Here is an 18,743-nt window from a genome sequence, read left to right on the forward strand (position 1 = left end):
AGGCCTTCAACTAGTACAACAGTAAAGAAAGACTGGGCCAGAAGATAACAATCAATCAACAGTAAGTAATGCAGATGTATCGTTCAGCAGCCTCCAATTACACTCTGTACTCAACCCTAAGGGGGAAAAGAATTAAGTTGCCACAATGAGGATGTATCTGTTACATAACAATGCTTAACTGAAAACATCACAATCACACTGACAGAACAGTCTGTATGACAATAGGCACTAGGCCACCAATGTTCCCAAAGTGAAATGTATGGTAATGTACAGCAATACACCTTAAGACAGCCTACTACCGACATCCCTCCCATGTTGTAACAGCCTAGGTAATATATGGTGCATACCCCTCCCCCATAGACTGACTTAACAGGGGGATATAACACTGTTACATACACTGACCTCTTGACTGCAGAAGGGCACACATGTTTTGTGCAGCTGAAGCCCACATATATATGGACCCTACTCCACAATATGTGTGGGGGCCACAACAGCACTAGAATGATGGCAGGAATGGCAGCATGACATAATCACAGGGCACTACATAACAACCCCTTACTGCATGTCATATGGACAAAGTCTGGTATATAGGTGGAGGGCAGAGGCTGGAAAACAGGGCCATATGTGAAATAGTGTTGTTTTACACTGAGAAAGTTGCTGTTGTTACAGGATATTCTGCAACATACCCTTAGTCAGGAATATGAAGTCAGAAGCACAAATTAATGTAGCCATGTACTGATAGCACTCAATACACACAATGCCTGTGATATATCTGACATAAGACCTGTGTGGTGAACAGACAAAACATAACAGGCACACCTCTGGCCATCATGTACATAGGCCCACAGCTGACAACTATGCAGACAGACTGCATTCCATGTTAAACTAGTATGTACACACAAACCCTGTAACACTGGTGCTATATAATGCATATAACAACACTACTCACACTGTCTGTAGGTCTAGAACCTTATACAAATATGTAGCTGGCCTGAGTCTGCAAGTACTCTTGTAAGAGGCATTGCTGCCTGGTGTCTGTAACACTGCTTCCCACACCCAGGAAGGATGCCCTTCATACATGAAAGGTAAAGGGACCACGCCCACATGATGAAGGGATTTATAGTAGTGGGTTGCCATGACAGTGGCAATTGGAAGTACTACACAGCATGCTGCATGCAGGTAGCAAGTGGTGGACACTGATAGGTGCAGAGGCCATCACCTGATTACGTGCATCACCTACAAAATCCATACTGCAATCTATTCAAAGCTGCTCAATCCATTTAGTGGAGAGAGACCGAGATAGAGAGAGAGAGAGAGAGAGAGAGAGAGAGAGAGAGAGAGAGACAAAACAAAACAAACAAAAAAAACAAACAAATAAACACAACAACAAAAAAATAAAAAACAAAAACACATCCATCCAGCCATCCACACAGCAAACTATCCAGAAGAGACATCATTCCTCCAACAGGTATGTGAAGTATATAGGCATGTAATTGAATGTAGTACTTAGTCCATAATAATGGGATAGATGATGTGGAATGATTTATATGTGCCATCAGGTGTTGTTGTTGTAATGATGTCCAGCTGAACAACTGCTATGGACAGTAGTGTCTGTCCCTATGGGCAGTGGGCCATACCTGTCAACTGTGCAGAACAGCACTAACTGACAAGATGTAAGCCATCATAGTGTGTGTTGTGTAATGCAAACCATGTATATTAGTGTGGCCAATAGCTGGTGGTGGAATTAATGCCGTTATGATGGACACATGGGTTCCAGAGCCCACCACTTGCAGAACAATCATGTTAACATGTAATGTAGCATGCAGAAATACCATAGGTGTGTAATAGGCTTACCTGCAATCTGTCCCTATATATATATACCCACGTAATGTTAGGCTGTGTCCAGATGTGGCACCTTTCTGTGTTGTAGCAAGGCAGAACAGTGCAGCTGTGCAGGAAAGAGAGTTAGAGAGTGTGGACCTGATGTCTGAATGCATATATATATATATATATATATATATATATATATATATATATATATATATATATATATATATATATATATATATATATATATATATATATATATATATATATATATATATATATATATATATATATATATATATATATATATATATGTGTGTGTGTGTGTGTGTGTGTGTGTGTGTATGTGTGTCTACATATATGCAAACACACACACACACACACACACACACACACACATATGTATATAAATACATGTCCCCTACTTCTGCATGATAGTGCTGCATGCTATGTGTGAGGGAACATCACATATATCAATACACACATATATATACAGCAGTAAGTGTGTGCATAATGGATGGTTATGTCAGGTGTGAACCTCATGTTGGGAACACATTGCCCTTGTTTATGAAGGTGGGAGTGGAATTTGGGGAAGGATAGCAGGTATATTTGTGGAGGTGGGTTTGGTTGGAAGCTAGAGAAGACAGCCTACAGGGGTGGTATATGACACATGTGTTGGGTAAACACACTGGATGGGGAGTGTTGTCTGTGATGTGGAAACCCCATGAGCCCCCACATGGAAACAATGGGAACAAGGCCCCCACCCATGGCCAGTCACAACATCAGCTTCACAGCCCTGAAGGTGCCTTGGCTGGAGGCTGAGAAGGAGGAGCATGCGGACCCTGTGAGTGTGTACTGAGGGCTTCAAAGTGCTGTAGCACATCCCCCAAGTCTCTGTGGAGCTCCGTATGCACCAGACCCTGGATCTGACCTCGGGTGAAAGGATCATGTCTGTGTGTGCTCACGCAAGGGGGACACACCATCCCCTGAGGTGGTTCCATCTGAAGATAGTGCAGGACCAGTAGATAAGGAGACCCAGGGTGGGTCCCACATGTGATATGGTCTGATAACATGGCCAGATGAGGTGGGAGAGGTGGTTCTGCTGGCAAATGTTCCCTAAACATGCTATTGTGTCACTGTTATAGAACATATGTGGGTAGTAATAGTCCACACATTCCTGGATCATGTCCAACAGCATGCATAGATATCTCCAATAGCACAAAACAACAGATGTGCAGAAATCACATAGCAAACAGACCACGTGCATAAATGGAACCATAGTGGCCCTTACAGTGGCATGCATGTGACATTGTCCGTAACAAGCCAGCAATGATAGTGTCCCCACAGGGAACATGGCTACAAACACATAGCACAAATTGTTGTACAATACGATATATGTCACAATGGTAGGTATTCTGTAGACATACATATTGAGTTGTGTGATCAGATTGTTGTTGCAGATATGATGGGGGGAGACAGAGATGTGTATTAAAAACTAAGATAACCTTGCTGTATGTGGTCCTCAGACCTGTTTCCATCTTCATGTCTTTTAGGCAGGATGTCCCATGAGAGGCTTCCCATTTATACAGTGGAGGAGAATGAGGTAATCATCTCACACCTGGTGCAGCACCATCAGGTGTTGTTTGGCCGAACAGCCCATGAGCAGCAGGAGTGGACCACCCTGTGGAACAATCTTGTCCACAGAGTAAACAATGTCAGCCTGCATAACCACAGACCTATTTCGCAATGTCCGTTGGCATGCTGCTGCAGTCAAGGGGGATTAGCTCACAACAAGGGGGAGGGTTATGCCATCCAGCCCCCCTGACACATATTGAGCAGCTCCTTGCCAGCCTCAGGGCATCTGCCAGCCTGCACACACAACACCTGGCAGAGAGCATAGTGGAGGTGGGTGCTACCCACACAATGGCAGAGGAGCATGCAGGTAAGGCCACAGGGCACCTCAGTAGACCACTAGTGTGTATCCATCCACATCTGTACAGTTAGATCATACATATGTGAGATTACATATATATAGTCTATTGCTGTGTAGTAGCAATAAACAGATGTGCATAATCTGTAGTATTGTGGGCTTGTACAATTGATGCACTGTAATGCTGCACCCACCCTGTACCAATGCCACAGCTGTGGCTACTGACATCACGTGTCTCACACACTTATGTAGGTCCCTCTGGTATACCTCCAAGGCAGCAGCCTGTAGCTGGTGAGTATTGTCTCTGTTCAGGTTTGCCAATACACTGGTCATGTTATGGCTATGGTATATTCCATGCACACATTTAACACACCTACCAATAATGCATGCCGTACATGTTCACATATTGTTGCTGTTAACTGCACTGCATCACAGTGGTTATCTTGATGGTGTATCTGAAGGGTATGTCAGACTCCTGCAATATAACTAACATCCTGTCATTGCAAAATGTGTGCACAGAGATGATCATAATGGAGGCACAAATAGCCTACTGTAGGGACATGTGTGAAACATCACCATTATACAGTGCTACAACAGTGTATATACCAGTATTACAATGGTAACTGTTACAGATCTACACTATGGCACATCACAATACTGCAGTCCACAACCCTTACAACCTGCAATGTGGTCCTAACATGAACAATGAGTGTGCAATATGGAATCATATGTTAGGGCAGCAAATATGGGGAATACATAGCTTCACAAACACTGGAAGCATATGTGTGCACACACTCCTGATACAATATAGTGGAAGCAGGTGTTGAGATACTGACCGCATGCATTTGTCATGGAAACTCACCTTTCAGCAAGTACACGTCCCCAATGTCATAGCAAGAAATGGTCTGCTGTCCAAGACTTTTGGCCATCAAATGTACCCACTTAGCTGCAACAGAGGCAGCCATGGCTTGCACACATCTTACATGCCATGGCATGGACCTCATACCCAGCAGGTAGCACCCAGGAGTCGGACATGTAGACATACCTCACCATTGCATATACCATGGCAAACAGTGCAGACAGTCATGTATGTGGCGAGGATGTATGAGACAGGAATAATGTAGGAAATAAACAGATGGCCGTACAAGACAGATGATGTCATATGTAGCAAACTGGTCATGCAGGCTGCCTAGTAACATGCCACAACACTGAGGGGGTTGCAGGAACATCTAGCAAGTACTATCTGTGCAGTACCTGTGTCAGAAATTGCCTGGACTCTGCAAATGTGTGGCCCATGGGTTAGGGTGATAAGATGTGACAGTTGTACCACAGGAAACATCAGCCAGGCTTCTCTACAGGTAGCATATGCATAACAAAAGAGGTCTCCAAAAGGCATGCATTGCAATGTGTACTGGTGCACCAAGACCACGATGGAAACCTACAGACAGTATCACGTAAGATATATGTGCTGCACAACCAACATCTCACGCCACCTCACGCCCACCATCCCCATCTGTACTGTGCCAGTGCCAGTGTACACCTGTATGTTTGCCATTCATTAGCTGGGACTTGGCTGCTACACATGGTGTTCATTGTTTGGGACACTGCAAACTGGCACACGTGTAGGCCACAATTGTCAAGCATCTGCAAAAAGGCTGAAGGTGGGGAGGGTGTATAATCATGACACAACAGTGCACTGCAGCAGGGATCCAAGGGCTGCTATGAATGGCTTTATCTGCACACAGTCAGGGTCAGGAACTGTGGCAGATGTAACCCTGACTCCACAGCAATAGTGATGGCAGTGTGTGAACTCCAAGGGATGTGCACATGAGTTGACCTTGCAATCATGCAGAGTTGGGGGACATGTGTAGGGCAGACTGACCATATACTGGCAAATGCAGATGGTCCATGCTAGTATACCCCTGCCAGGAATAGTGACTGCTGTAGTACACGTAACAAACCATCATGATAAGAGCGTGCACACATATGCACCCACAAAGTGAATGCATCTCAATCAGCATCAGCACAACTAACACATTGGTTTGACACTGCATTTGATTGTAGAGGACACATGTCACATATCAGGCTCATGTGATGTTAACATATGCAGTAATATGGTCCCATGGCATATCGAGGAAGAGGGGGTCAAATCAATAAGGGTGCGTACACTACCCATAGCCACATTAAGGTTTGATGGTTGTCAGTGCAATTGTATCATATTGGTTATACATGTACTACTGATGATGACATATGTAAATCAGACATCAGGCATTCACAAATGACATCTGTCCACATATCATCCCTAGTATGTGTCGGACAAACACATAGGGGCTGTGAGCAGCAGAGCAGACATAACTGACACAGTAATACACATTCAGCAATGGTCTGTACACCTGTGAGGTATGGTGTACAGTACATGACAGGGTGCTGAACAGGTGGACAGCAATAATGTGTACATGGGTGGAGTGTTTTTCAGGGGAAGGGGCATCACCTACTAACACAGCCCATACATCACACACATGTATACTGTTGCTAGCATGGATTGACTATAGCGGAGCTGCATGTTATTGAGTACCATATGTTATGCATGCTGACAGATGGGTAATGGGAGGTCTGTCTGTAATATCTTTGTGCAACCTCACCTGTAAGTGTGTGTGTGTGTGTGTGTGGGGGGTTATTTTGTCTGTAAGTGCAATCTGGTGGAGTGGAGGGGGGGTTGATGCATGTAGGATGTGTGTGTGTATGTGTGTGTGTTTGTGTGTGTTTCCATGTATGCACATATGTGATTGTGGGGTTGTTCATACGTCTCGACTTCCCTTTGGAATTGTGCAATGCATGGACATGGACTGACACATGAGACACCAGGAATACTTGTCTGATATGTAATCTCAGGACAGCTATAGTATAATAAGGTCTGTAGCACGCAACATACACTGGGAGGGAAACTAGACACCAGGTATACTGTTAAAATTGCAATCAGCAGAAAGGTGAAAGAATACCCACGTATGCAGCACTACAGATGCATTGGGGAATCCCTAGACAACACCAGTGAGTGTATTCAAATATTACTGTTGTCTATATAATAAGTTAATAGAGCAACAGATCTTGCTTCTACTGAGCAATAGTTACTTATGACACTCCAGTGCGTGACATTATTGAGTGACTGTAGTAGCCTCTAACATATGGGGGCCATGCTCATGATGTCTGGACAAACCCAGGGTGAACACTGGATGACAGCAGTGAGTCCTTGTAAAAACAACTCCAATCAAGTCAAAGAGGTAATGAAGTAACAGGTCATGTTTTGTGATCACTTGTCTAGGCAATTAGAAAAATGATACGTTAATGATTTGTATTAATGAGTATAAGTTTCCAAGTGTGATGCAGGATGGGGAACTTAAGAGAATAAACTTGGGACAGTCTGGAAACTCAGGGATAGGGCATTATGGTGGAATGTCAGGATGTGTGTGTGTGTGTCTGTATACTGTTAATCAATGACGTACAGGTCTTAAAGTGCGTTTCTTGTTTTCCCATCACAGGTGGTGAGGTGGGTCAGGGTTCCTCTTGCATGTAATCAGATGTTGGTGTCCATACAGGCACTGAAAATTGTGATAGGTGTGTTGAGGCATAGGCAGGGTTTCAGAGGCCAAAACTGCACCATCATTTGACATCCCCCTGTTATCCATCCCATCCCCACACACCGTCACAGTGACTATAGATACCCCATCACCAGTGGCCATAGCAGAGGGACAGTTGGTGGTTGGTGGCAGTGCACAGGACAGTGTGGTATCTATGTTTGCTGTGTCTGGACACAGCAGCCATAGCTGGATGTCCAGCAGGGTACCACATAGGCAGATGTACAGGGGTGCTCATGGGAGGGCTGCTGGTCATCGTGCCTCTGACAGAAGTGCCACATCTGGTACCACCAGATGCATGTTTCAGGCTGTCATGGAGGTGCAGGTATGTATGGAACGGTACACCAGACAGGGTCTGAGGCTGCAGAGGGCTGCTTTTTCAGCTGTAGGTGACAACATCTGTGATCTTGCAGGTGCACTCCATTATTATACAGAGGTCATTGATCCCTACACAGATAAACACACACACAAAGCTCTACAGTTGCCATGTCTGGGAACAGAACTCCTACCTAACTAGTACATCACACTACAGCATTACACAGTTATAAGAAAGGCCACAAATATTACTGGGCTACTCCTTCCCCAAAGGTTTATTTCAAAGTGAATGACATCAGCAGGCTTGCCAAAGTAGGGCAATGGAAGTTGGAGTGACTGTGAATGGCCCAAGAGCATTGATCCCTACACAGATAAAAACACACACACACAAAGTCCTACAGTTGCCATGTCTGGGAAGAAAACTCCTACCTAATTAGTACATCACACTACAGCATTATACATTTATAGGACATGCCACAGAGATTACTGGGCTACTCCTTCCTCAAAGGTGTATTTCAAAGTGAATGACATCAGCAGCTCTGCCAAAGTAGGGCATTTGATATTGTAGTGAGTGTGAATGGCCTAAAAATTATTGATCCCTACACAGACAAACACACACACAGTTGCCATGTCTGGGATTTGAACTCCTACCTAGGTAGTATATCACACTATAGTATTATGCAGCTATAGCACATGCCATGGAGCTTATAGGGCTACATCTTCCCCAAAGGTGTATTTCAAGGTAAAGACATCAGCAGGCTTGCCATAATAGGGCAATGGGGAGTGCAGTGTGTGTGCATGGGCCATAACCCATTCATCTGGAAGCAAACACACAACACTCAGGCACACACAGGTTTATATTCCACAGGTACGTGTATATAATTGCTAGATGACTACTGACTTGTACAGTCATGTTACACAGCACAAGCACCACATACACTATAATCCTAAGGGATACCAGGGACAAATATCTACAGTGATTGACATTTGCACATCATGTGGTTTTAGCTAATTGGATGTGTGCTGGGTGGGTCAGGCATCATGAAAGACTCTTTGTCACTGTCTTTCACTCTCTTCCACACATCTATGTATCTGTAATTCGGGCCTGTTATAGTGTGCTGTCCTTGGATATATGTGTGTATTCCTATCCAATGTATGTGCAAAGCATGACTGGTATGTACTAAGGTTTATGTGCACAAACATCTGTGACTGTCAGATATGTATAGTCCACTGTTGTTGCCAGACATGGGCTTAAGTGTGTGAGCATGCCCAGTATGACCTTTCAGTTTTTTTGTTGTCAGACATGGGCTTCATTTCTCTAAGTGTGGGAGCATGCTCAGTGTGACCTTCTGTATTGAATGTGTGAATCCATTTCAGGTAGGTTGTACTCCAGTGCAGGCTTTTGTGTTCTACACCTACAGCTAGCAACTGTTTCTGCAGGATATCAGTAGATTGGTTGACAATATGGGGTGAAAATGGGCCAAGGATACTGGGTTACTGTATGTAATTGTGTCTGTGCTGCTTCTGCTACATGGTCTTGGTGTTAGCAGAGATATTCAGACATATGTACTGTTTTACACTGTGATGTTTTATATCATCAAGTACTGTCAGGTATACATATTTGCTTGCAGTAATGCCCTGGGGAACACAGAGTGAATACAGCTCTGTCCAGTATTGTGGTCTGCAGCCTACGTATTCTTGCACAATCATGCCATTCTGGAGGGGAAGCTTCAGACACTTGCTGCTGAGTTTGTGTAAATGGTTCATCACCATGGTACAGTGGTGGCTGAGGATCCAGTGCTTGTACATCCATCAACATGACAGTATGACCATATCCTGCTGTGGCCATACCTCACAGCTGTACAGATTTACACAGGTTACCCAGAGGCAGGGGTCATAATTCTGGACATTATCCCTTCACAATGTGGTTTATGAGCAGGTTTGTAGACACCCATTCCTGTGTTTGCAGGCAGGGATAGTATGTGCACACGGCTGAGTTTCCGACTTAACACACTCCGTACTGTCCATGCTCCTACCCCCCCTATTATTCTATCCTCTTCCAAACATTATGCAAACATTATCTGATAAGTTCCCTATAGTTATCACCTCATCCCAGCAGTAATTCGGTGTTGGTCTACAGTTCATGCAGTAGGATGTGGTGGACATGTTACTGGGATTTCTCCACATGCCTTGCATTTGGGTTCTGTGGACTGTGTTATGTTGTTATTTGGGAGTCCATGACATAACATACATTGGCAGTTTGCATGCTCACATCCATACCATAGATACAAGTAATAACACATACTACTCCATTCAGCAATTGGTAGGGAGAATGACTTACCTTGTGGCTGTGCCAGTATTGAGAATGGTGCTGGAGGGCTGACTATGTCAGATGCACATATTACACTCCATATACATGATTAAGCACAGGTAGTGTCATGTTTGGCATCCTTTATACTGTATGTGCAAGTCAGAAAGAGGTGTCATTCCCTGGGCTCCTACCGTGTCAGTGTATGTGCTATGCGTTGCCTCTTTGCCATGGCCCGGGCACACTGGGTATGCCTCTTTCTGCCTACTGGGGAAGGCTCAGGTTGTTCCTCCTCTGAGTCACTCTGTGCCTGTGCAGGCCTTGGCAATGGTGGGGAGCTGTGTGGCCCTGCCCCATGCTGTTCCTGCTGCAGCTATTTCTGCAGGATCATATTGTGTAGCATGGCACATACGATGACAATTTGGGTACATGTAGCTGGTGAGTACTGCAAGGCTCCACTGGATGTGTCCAGGCACTGGAACCGTGACTTGAGCATCCCAAACACATACTCTATTATGATTCTGGTCTGTGTGTGTGCCTCATTATGGAGTTCTTGTTTGGGTGTGTGTGCATTTCTGATGGGTGTCATCAGCCACGGCTCCAGTGCGTAACCACCATCCCCACTAGGTGACTATATGGGATATCCCCATTGGCAAATGTCTGGTACAACTGCACCATATGCCAGATGTGGGAGTCGTGATAGCTTCCAAGGCAGCCAGCACACACATTCATTATAATGCCCTGGGCATCACACACGACCTGGCAGTTGATGGAGGGGAAGCCCTTGCAGTTGATGTAGACCCTACCCCGCTCACCGGGTGGTGCTTTGATGCATATGTGCATGCAGTCTACAGAACCCACTACCTCAGGGTATTCTGCTATTTGGTGGAAGTGACACATATTGCTGGTCAACGCCTCATGGCTGTTGTGGAAATATAAGTGCTCACCGGCATGTGCTGACATGGCATCCAGGAACTGGTGGAGTACCCTGGATGCTGATGCCTGTGAGATCCCCATGATATCCCCAGTTTGCCTTTGGAAGGTACCTGTGGCTAGTATTCTTAGACCTACACATACCTTGGTATCCACTGGGATGGGTTCCCCTCTGTTGGTTCTGTGTGTGAGGTGTGGCAGGCACAGCTCAACAATTTGCTGTAGGAGGCCTTTGTCCACCCTATAGTGCTCCACTATCTCTAGCTCATGTAGACCCTGGTAGGTTACCCTGGGTCTGTACACTCTTCTCCTTCCCCTCACTGTGGGTTGGTCATCAGCATTCTCATCCTCACCACCCTCAGCCTCTTCAACATGTTGATTTATGATAGCTGCTGCAGCCCCTATCATTTTGTTGCTTTTGCTTGGTAAAATTTCCCCACTTGTGTACACCGGTGGTGTAGAGTATGTGGGAAAAAACAGAGGGAAAGGTGTTTGCATAGTTTATAGTGGTGTGCTGGGCTGGGCTGCTGCCTGTGGAATTGGCTGATTCTGATATATTTCACCTGCTATCTATGCTAGTTCTCATTGAATACCTTCCTATTGCTGTTTTCCCTTCCCATTGCCTTCCTGTTTAAGCCCAGGGGTGCCACACAAACACAGTGCTCATATGTGCATGGAGCTGCTATTTCCTGTTTTTTTTCCCTTTAAAACACAGTGCGCGGCGCGCGCACTCACCTAGGCAGTGTAAAGAGTGCTTGGTAACTTCAGACACACCCCCTTACTTAGCTCTGCTAAGCTACGGGCAAACCCGAGCCACAGGTCTCCAATGAGCTTACAGTATGCCTGACACACTCCTCTATGATGTCATCTAGCTCTTAGGCTTGCACCATGGTCTTCCTGCACCTACATGGTTGGATGCAGGCTAGCCATGAGGGGTGATCTGGGATTCAGTATCATTCCCCTCATTTGCATAGGATTGCTTGCTAATGCCTAGTTACAAGTCTGACACTGAGACTTCCCCCCTAGCAACCAGTATTCACTGACAATGTTGTCTTCTGCCTGCCATTGAGTATAATGGCAAAATTTGTGATTTTGGTTAGAATGCTTATTTCAAGTTTTTTTTTTATTTTTGGCCCTATCCCATTTGTGCGCTGCTGCCCTATGCTTAAACAGACGAAATTGGCTAAAAAAATAAACGTTATTTATTTATTTATTTTTTTTGCAACTGTTTTCCATGCCAATGGCCATATATTTGTCCATTGGCATGCTTTCCACATTATACGCACCCTTTATTTGGAGCTGTCATGGCTCCATTTTGTAGTTTGCAGACATGTACTTAGTTACTAACCGATTACATTTCTGCAGACTACACTAGTCCTGCACAGCCAGCTACCAGCTTCCTGGATTGCAAATTCACCTCATTTGCATGGTTTTCACCTGCAAATGGGGTAATTTGAATACAGGAGCTGTGTTCATGCAGGAATAGTGCAGGAGTGCTCGTGTACATCCCAGGAGCTTGTTCCTGGATCTCTCGATGGCCATATTGCCTGCAGCAGCTCCTGCACTATTCCTGCATGCTGTGCAGAGCTTGATGAATCCTGAGGAGTATATTGGTAGCATGCTCACTCGAATCCTTAGCCTGGGAAGATATCACCAACATCGGAAGAGTGCTGTGCAGCACTAAAAATGCACAGCAAAATTCAACAGTTTAAAGCACCCAGTAAAACCCAGTATAACAAAATCAGTGTACACACAATAAAAAGTATAGAATAATATAACAATAATGGCTTTACATATAACATTTAAGTGGTATGCACCCTTACTCGGGGAGCAGAGGAAATTCCCTTTGTAAGGATGGAAAGGCTGTTTGAAAATGGTGCCAGTTGTTGAGGGAGAATAAGTAACTTCAGAGAGAAAGTTGATCGTAGAGGAGAGGCAGAGGCAAGTAAGAGGAAGAAGATGAAAGGAAATGAAGTTAAATAAGTAGCAATGGGACACAAGCTGTAAAGGAAAGGAGAAAGAGAGACTGAGTGAACAGAAATGATCCCTGGGAACTTTGAGGCAGCTTTCCAGACCACAGTAGAAACAATCAGTTAGCAATGTATGCCCCATCAATAATCCCTTTTCCCATTTAAGAAAATAATTTATTACATGGTGTCACAGCCTTGTACCTTTTCCATTCACAAAAATGTTATTGGTATTATGACACACAATCCAACGTACAAATGCTTTTTGTATTGGTTCAAAAGGCTGCAGACCAAGTACATTTGCCTACTCCATCTGTGTGTTTCCAACTGGCAAAGCTGGTGATATGACTGCTATTTCTTTAACAAATGTGAAAAGTTAAAAATATATATGTAAAGCACTTTATCTCTTTTCTCCTCCAATCAGAAATTACTTATTTTTTTCTCGAGTATTATAAACATGGGATATGAATTTGACCTTCATCAGAATCTTTCCCTTTAAAACATGCAAAAAAATCTGTGCTGAGAGCACAGCATGCAATTCATACTAAATGGCTCCTACCTTCTTGATTACTGTCAAGACCTTGCAGATGGACAGAAATTAAACGAGCTCTGCTTTCTTCTCTTAGCACCAAACATTTTTGGTCGGTGTCCCTGATGTTTCTTGTTACAACAGCTGTTTGTTTGAAGCTTAGCTTTGAATCTGATTCGTATTCATCAAAGTTTATGAAATTGACTGGCTCTAAAATAGTTAAAGAAAGTTACGTTACTAGGTTATACAGGCTGGATCACAATCATACCTTCACATGAGCACTTTAAGGAAGAAGGTCACCACGAGACCTCCCTAATGAATGTACTATCCAGTCTATAAACAGTCTTGCATTGCAAACTATGTGATTTGAACTTTATAATGTAACATTCATGTGGCACTGTTTTAAGTAAGCTATATAACTGCAATATTGCTACTTTGTTTTTGTATAACACATGCTTAAATTGTCTCTACACGTTTTAAAAAGGAAAAATTTGCCCTGCAAGTCAAATGTTACCCTTAGTGTTACATGAGTTTAATGCGGAAGATGGTATAGTTTTCACACTGCAATGTAGAGTTCTGTTTAGAGCAATCTCATAGATAAGAACAATTCTGTTCCCATGGGCCTTTGAGAAGTGAATAAATAAAACAGTCTGAGGAAGGAAGTGATCCAGGGAAAATTAACACTGATTGCTGTTACTCACATACATCAGTCACGAAAAGCTGAAGTCATGTGGTAGTATGTGAACATAACTTAGTTCTCCACTGGTATACATCTGATTGAATAACAATTCACTACAGCTAGACAAGGCCTGTGAAAAACATAGTGAAATTTTTACTAGAGCTGCATAAAGCCTACTAAGAACTGAGGACATGCTCCTGTAACTATCATCTGGTACACAACCACCAGAGGTAGCAATGTGAGAACAACAGTGAGAAGTGTCCTTGTAAGTAAAGCCTGTGATTGGTTCACTGGGGTTCTGGAATAGCATGCATGTAATTCTGGAGAGGTTAAAGTTATATGAAGCAGACAGTGAATAACTGGATACATGTATTTGTGTTTTTTTTTTTTTTGGATTGCTTTGGTAAACCCTGACCCCTGTAATTAAATTACTAATATTATTACTGCTTGTTGTTGACATTGCATCCTGTGTGAGTATGTAGACACATGGCCACTATCTCTACACGCAATCACATTGTTTTAAGTGACCAATAAAAGCAAATGTATACTTCAAACAAAACTTTGGTCACTTCTGAGTGGTCAAAACATAACTTTTATTAAATATAAAAATAAGCCAAAAGAACTGACACCTTGGCAGTATGCAAAAGAAAGTTGTTTTTACATTGGTAGGAGGTTTTTAAGGGTTAAAACCATTTGTATCCTGTTGTGTGAGATTTGGAAATGTATTGGAGATGTGTATGAAGCATCATGCCAGATCAGGATGCAGGGCTAACAGGCCAGGTCAGTTAGTATTAAAGGAAAACAAATCAAGAAGACATATTTCCTAGCACACTTGATATGCAAAGTTTGAAGGACTTGTCAGTTAATACTGAAGGAAAACTAATCACAAGAAGGCATATTTCTTGACATAATGGATTCCATCCCTATGGCAGACATAATGCAGTGGTGATGAATATGACAAACAGATCTAGACCATCCTTAGAGGGTAGAGTGACTGCACTGGCGTCAACTTTCTTTTTCCTGTTTTGCACATAGGGTCAGGGTATCACAGCAGCAGTGACCCATCACGTAGAGCCATTGTTCATATCGCCAGGTGGCTAGTCCTGCTGTGGTCATTCTCTACCACACACACTCATGCACACTCACATCTGCTGCCAATTTAGAGTTTCCAATTTGGTAGGGTGATTGCTTGTTGGTCTGAAAATTGTAGCAGGTCAGATGTATTAGGCAAAAAAAAAACAAAAAACAAAAAAAAAACAGGAAAACAGATTAACTACATATTGCTTGTGAAGAGACATTAAGTCGTTAACACGTGCACCAGAATATTATTCTGCTATCTCATCTAATGTTTCTGAATAAGAATAACATTAAGTGTACAGTTCAAAAGCTAATACTCTTAAGATATCAGAAATTCTGATTGGAAGTATTAACAAAATGGGAAACATATCTTACCTTCCACAAAACAATTCAAAAGCAGGCCAAGCAGATCCTTATCGCTGAAACATTTGCTTTGCTGAAGTGGTTGTGCCAGCCTTATGACTGCGATCACAGCTTCACCAGCAGACTTGAGGCTCACATGGTGCACATCGCTGTTTGCAGGAAGTGGTTGAATGGGGATGTCAGGAGTAGTGGCCTCATACCAGCAGGCTGTCTTGGGACTATGCTGTACAAACAAAATAGACAGAAACAGTCATGTTAGATATTAGAACAAAAAGAAAACATTGCTGAAAAGGTGTTGCTTTCAAATAGTTATGTTTAACAGGTTAAACAAAGTGATATAATTTAATTCATTTTCATTGGGGTGGAAGACGTGTGGCAGTAATAAGCTTGGAATGGATGAGCTGGTAGATTCTGATAGTTAACAGCGGGTTGTCAGTATAATTCTGGACCCCGCAAATGACTTGTGGAAAATGAGACGTGTACCACAGTGTTGCTGTATGTTTCTCAGCTATTAATAACTAGCTAAGCTGGACGATGGCGGATCAGGAAGTGACACCTTCCAGCAAGCAGCATATGGAAGAAAATAACAGGATATGAGTTGTGATTTCAAAAGCAATGTTAGCAAAAACAACACTGTGCTGCAGCTTTTGACATGGCAGAACAGCTACAGCATTTATGGGCCAAACAGCTCACAGCAAAGGTTGACAGTAGGCACAGAGAGATTGAACTCATAGACAACTTGCATACTAGGAACATAGAGATGCTCTTGAATATTATAACTAATTAATCATGCAGTTGGAATTTACCTGGTTTGTATTTGGGAAGTCTGCTTCGTAGAATTCATTTTCAGAGCAGATTCTGTAAATGAGACCATGAAAACAGTTAGAACATATACAAGCCTTGTAAGAATTTCAGACTTTCTGCAACTTTATTTAGTCATTTTTTTTCTTTTTCTGGTTTGCTTGGATAAGGCACATGAGTTTGCTTTCCAATGGTTACCAAGAACTGGTTAATGTAATTCCCACACCGACACAAATGTTCTCCAGGAAGGGCTGACACAGACAAACAACTGGTGTCAGAGCCATGGACTAAAACTAAATGCCAAGAAATGCATAATAGTATCCTTTGGGAAGTCATCCACCCTTGGTAACTATCATATTGACAACACAGCCCTTAGAGCTGACCCAATAGTCAGGGTCTTAGGGACACACATAGACAGTAAACTAGCCTTTGACCATCACTTGTCTACAGTAGTGAGGGAATCATTTTATGTTGTACAACTTATAAAGAAAGGTATGCCATGCAGGTCCAGGGAAGTCATTGTTCACTGTATTTACATTTATCAGACCTGTCATTGAGTACAGTGCCCCCTTTGGTATGTACCTTATTTGGCATATCCAACAACTGGAATGTCCACAGAGGTTCCTCAGTAAAAGAATACAGTAAAATATCCTATGCAGACTACCTCAAGGCCCTTTCCCTGTTTTCTGTCTCCTGCAGGCTGTTGAGGGGAGATCTATGCCTGGCATATAGGGCATTGTCAGACCCCACTCTAATGGCCCTCCTGCATATCCACAAAACAAACACCACCAGAATTACCTGTTCGAAAGACTTAAACCTTAACTGTGATATAAATAGAACCTGCTGGAGAGACAGGTATGTATCCCAGATACTACGTCATCTCTAGAACAGGCTCCCCATCCATGTGAAGCAAAGTTCCTCCCTAACCCAACTTGGACAATTGGATGGGGAACAAGAAATTAATTCCTGGCTTGGCACCTATGTCTCTAATGGACACAGGTAACCTGTAAATGGTTCATCTCCCAGGCCCATGCTTACACTTATCAATGGTATCAGAACTTGTCAGAGATTTGGGATGCATGGCTAGGCTTAAAAAGGTCCTTATGGTCATCAAACTAGTAAACACCTGTGAATCTATGAATTGACTGTATCACGCAGTCAGCAAACAGAAGTTGTAGGAATCAGTCATGTTTGTAAGGTAGAGCTCCTTTCAGTCAAGTTGCCACTGCTTTTATGTAGTAATGAGGCACAGATGTACAATACACGTACTACTGCATCTGCGAACATAAACGTCTCAAATTAGCATGGACGTTCTCCTACATAGGGGTGGAGCCCTAATGCACACTGTCTATGCAGCAGCAATCTAGTTAAAAGAATTAATTTTGATAAATGTTTCTAAAATTTTAGCTTCTGTTTGAAGAAATCTTATGCTATCTAAAATCAGAACGGTAGACTGGGAGGTGAGGTTTGACCTCCACAAATGGGCTTTAGTAGCTGTGGTTTTGATAACTTATTTACACTTTAAGTTTTGTACCATGTATAACATTTAATTCTTCCCCCTTGGTCTTTTAGACTAAAGAACAGATAGGCAAACTTAGATATTCTGGGTGGCCGCGGTGGTGCAGCGGTTAGCATTGGTGCCCCACAGCAAGAGGTTCTCTGGTTTGATCCTAAGCTGGGGTGCCTTCTGTGTGGAGTCTGCATGTCCTTCTTGTGGGTTTCCTCCGGGTGCTCCGGTTTCCTCCCACATCCCAAAGACATGCTGTAGGTGGATTGGATGCTCTAAATTGGACCTAGGCATGAGTGTATGCCTTCCATGGAAGGTTGGGCCCCGGGCTGGCAACTTAACAATGTAAAACTCCATTGCCAATCATGAGCAGACAGGTGATCCACTGTGGTGACCCCTAACCAGGAATAAACAAAAGAAGAAGAAGAAGGCAACCTTAGATATTCTCTGGAGAAAGTATGACATGAAGAACATTCCCTTGGAGGTAATAACTCACACCTGCACTTAGGATACCAAATATTGTTCTATGCTGCTTAAATGTCAGTTGTCAACTGCAGGAATTCTTTAATTTGAAATAACAATAGATGTCTACCATAAAGTAAGCAGAACTGGTCTGTACACAGTTGGGCTATATGTTCAAAAACATTTACAAACCTCCCTTTGTAAAAGGTATCATTGGAGATTTTGCAAGTTCCCACTGGAAAATGTTTCGTCCCATTGGCTCATCAATGCATAATAATATATAGGTATTTAATAATGCACTCAGGCTAAACAGATTCCACTAGCTAAGATTTGGATGTGTTTGTGTCAGTGCATCTACCAAAATGATCTTGCATATGAAGGATTCATAGCACGGCAAGCATCATGGGTTATTT

At 43.1% G+C, this 18,743-nt stretch overlaps 1 protein-coding gene across 2 annotated transcripts in view; it reads right to left on the reverse strand.

Moving 5' to 3' along the window:
* The window catches only part of LOC122812029 (interleukin-1 beta-like), a 36,694-nt gene that overhangs the window by 14,374 nt on the left and 3,577 nt on the right, over positions 1–18,743 (reverse strand). The window contains exons 3-5 of one of the 2 annotated variants that reach the window (XM_044084269.1): positions 16,367–16,418; positions 15,573–15,783; positions 13,472–13,651 (exon numbers count right to left, since the gene is read on the reverse strand). In XM_044084269.1, the coding sequence (XP_043940204.1) occupies positions 13,472–13,651; positions 15,573–15,783; positions 16,367–16,418 (443 nt within the window). Of the gene's footprint in view, positions 1–13,471; positions 13,652–15,572; positions 15,793–16,366; positions 16,419–18,743 lie in introns of both variants that reach the window. The other variant, XM_044084268.1, reaches the window with a different exon arrangement.

Source organism: Protopterus annectens, chromosome 9.part0, assembly GCF_019279795.1.
Source record: "Protopterus annectens isolate FY-2018-M chromosome 9.part0, PAN1.0, whole genome shotgun sequence".
NCBI lineage: Eukaryota > Metazoa > Chordata > Ceratodontiformes > Protopteridae > Protopterus > Protopterus annectens.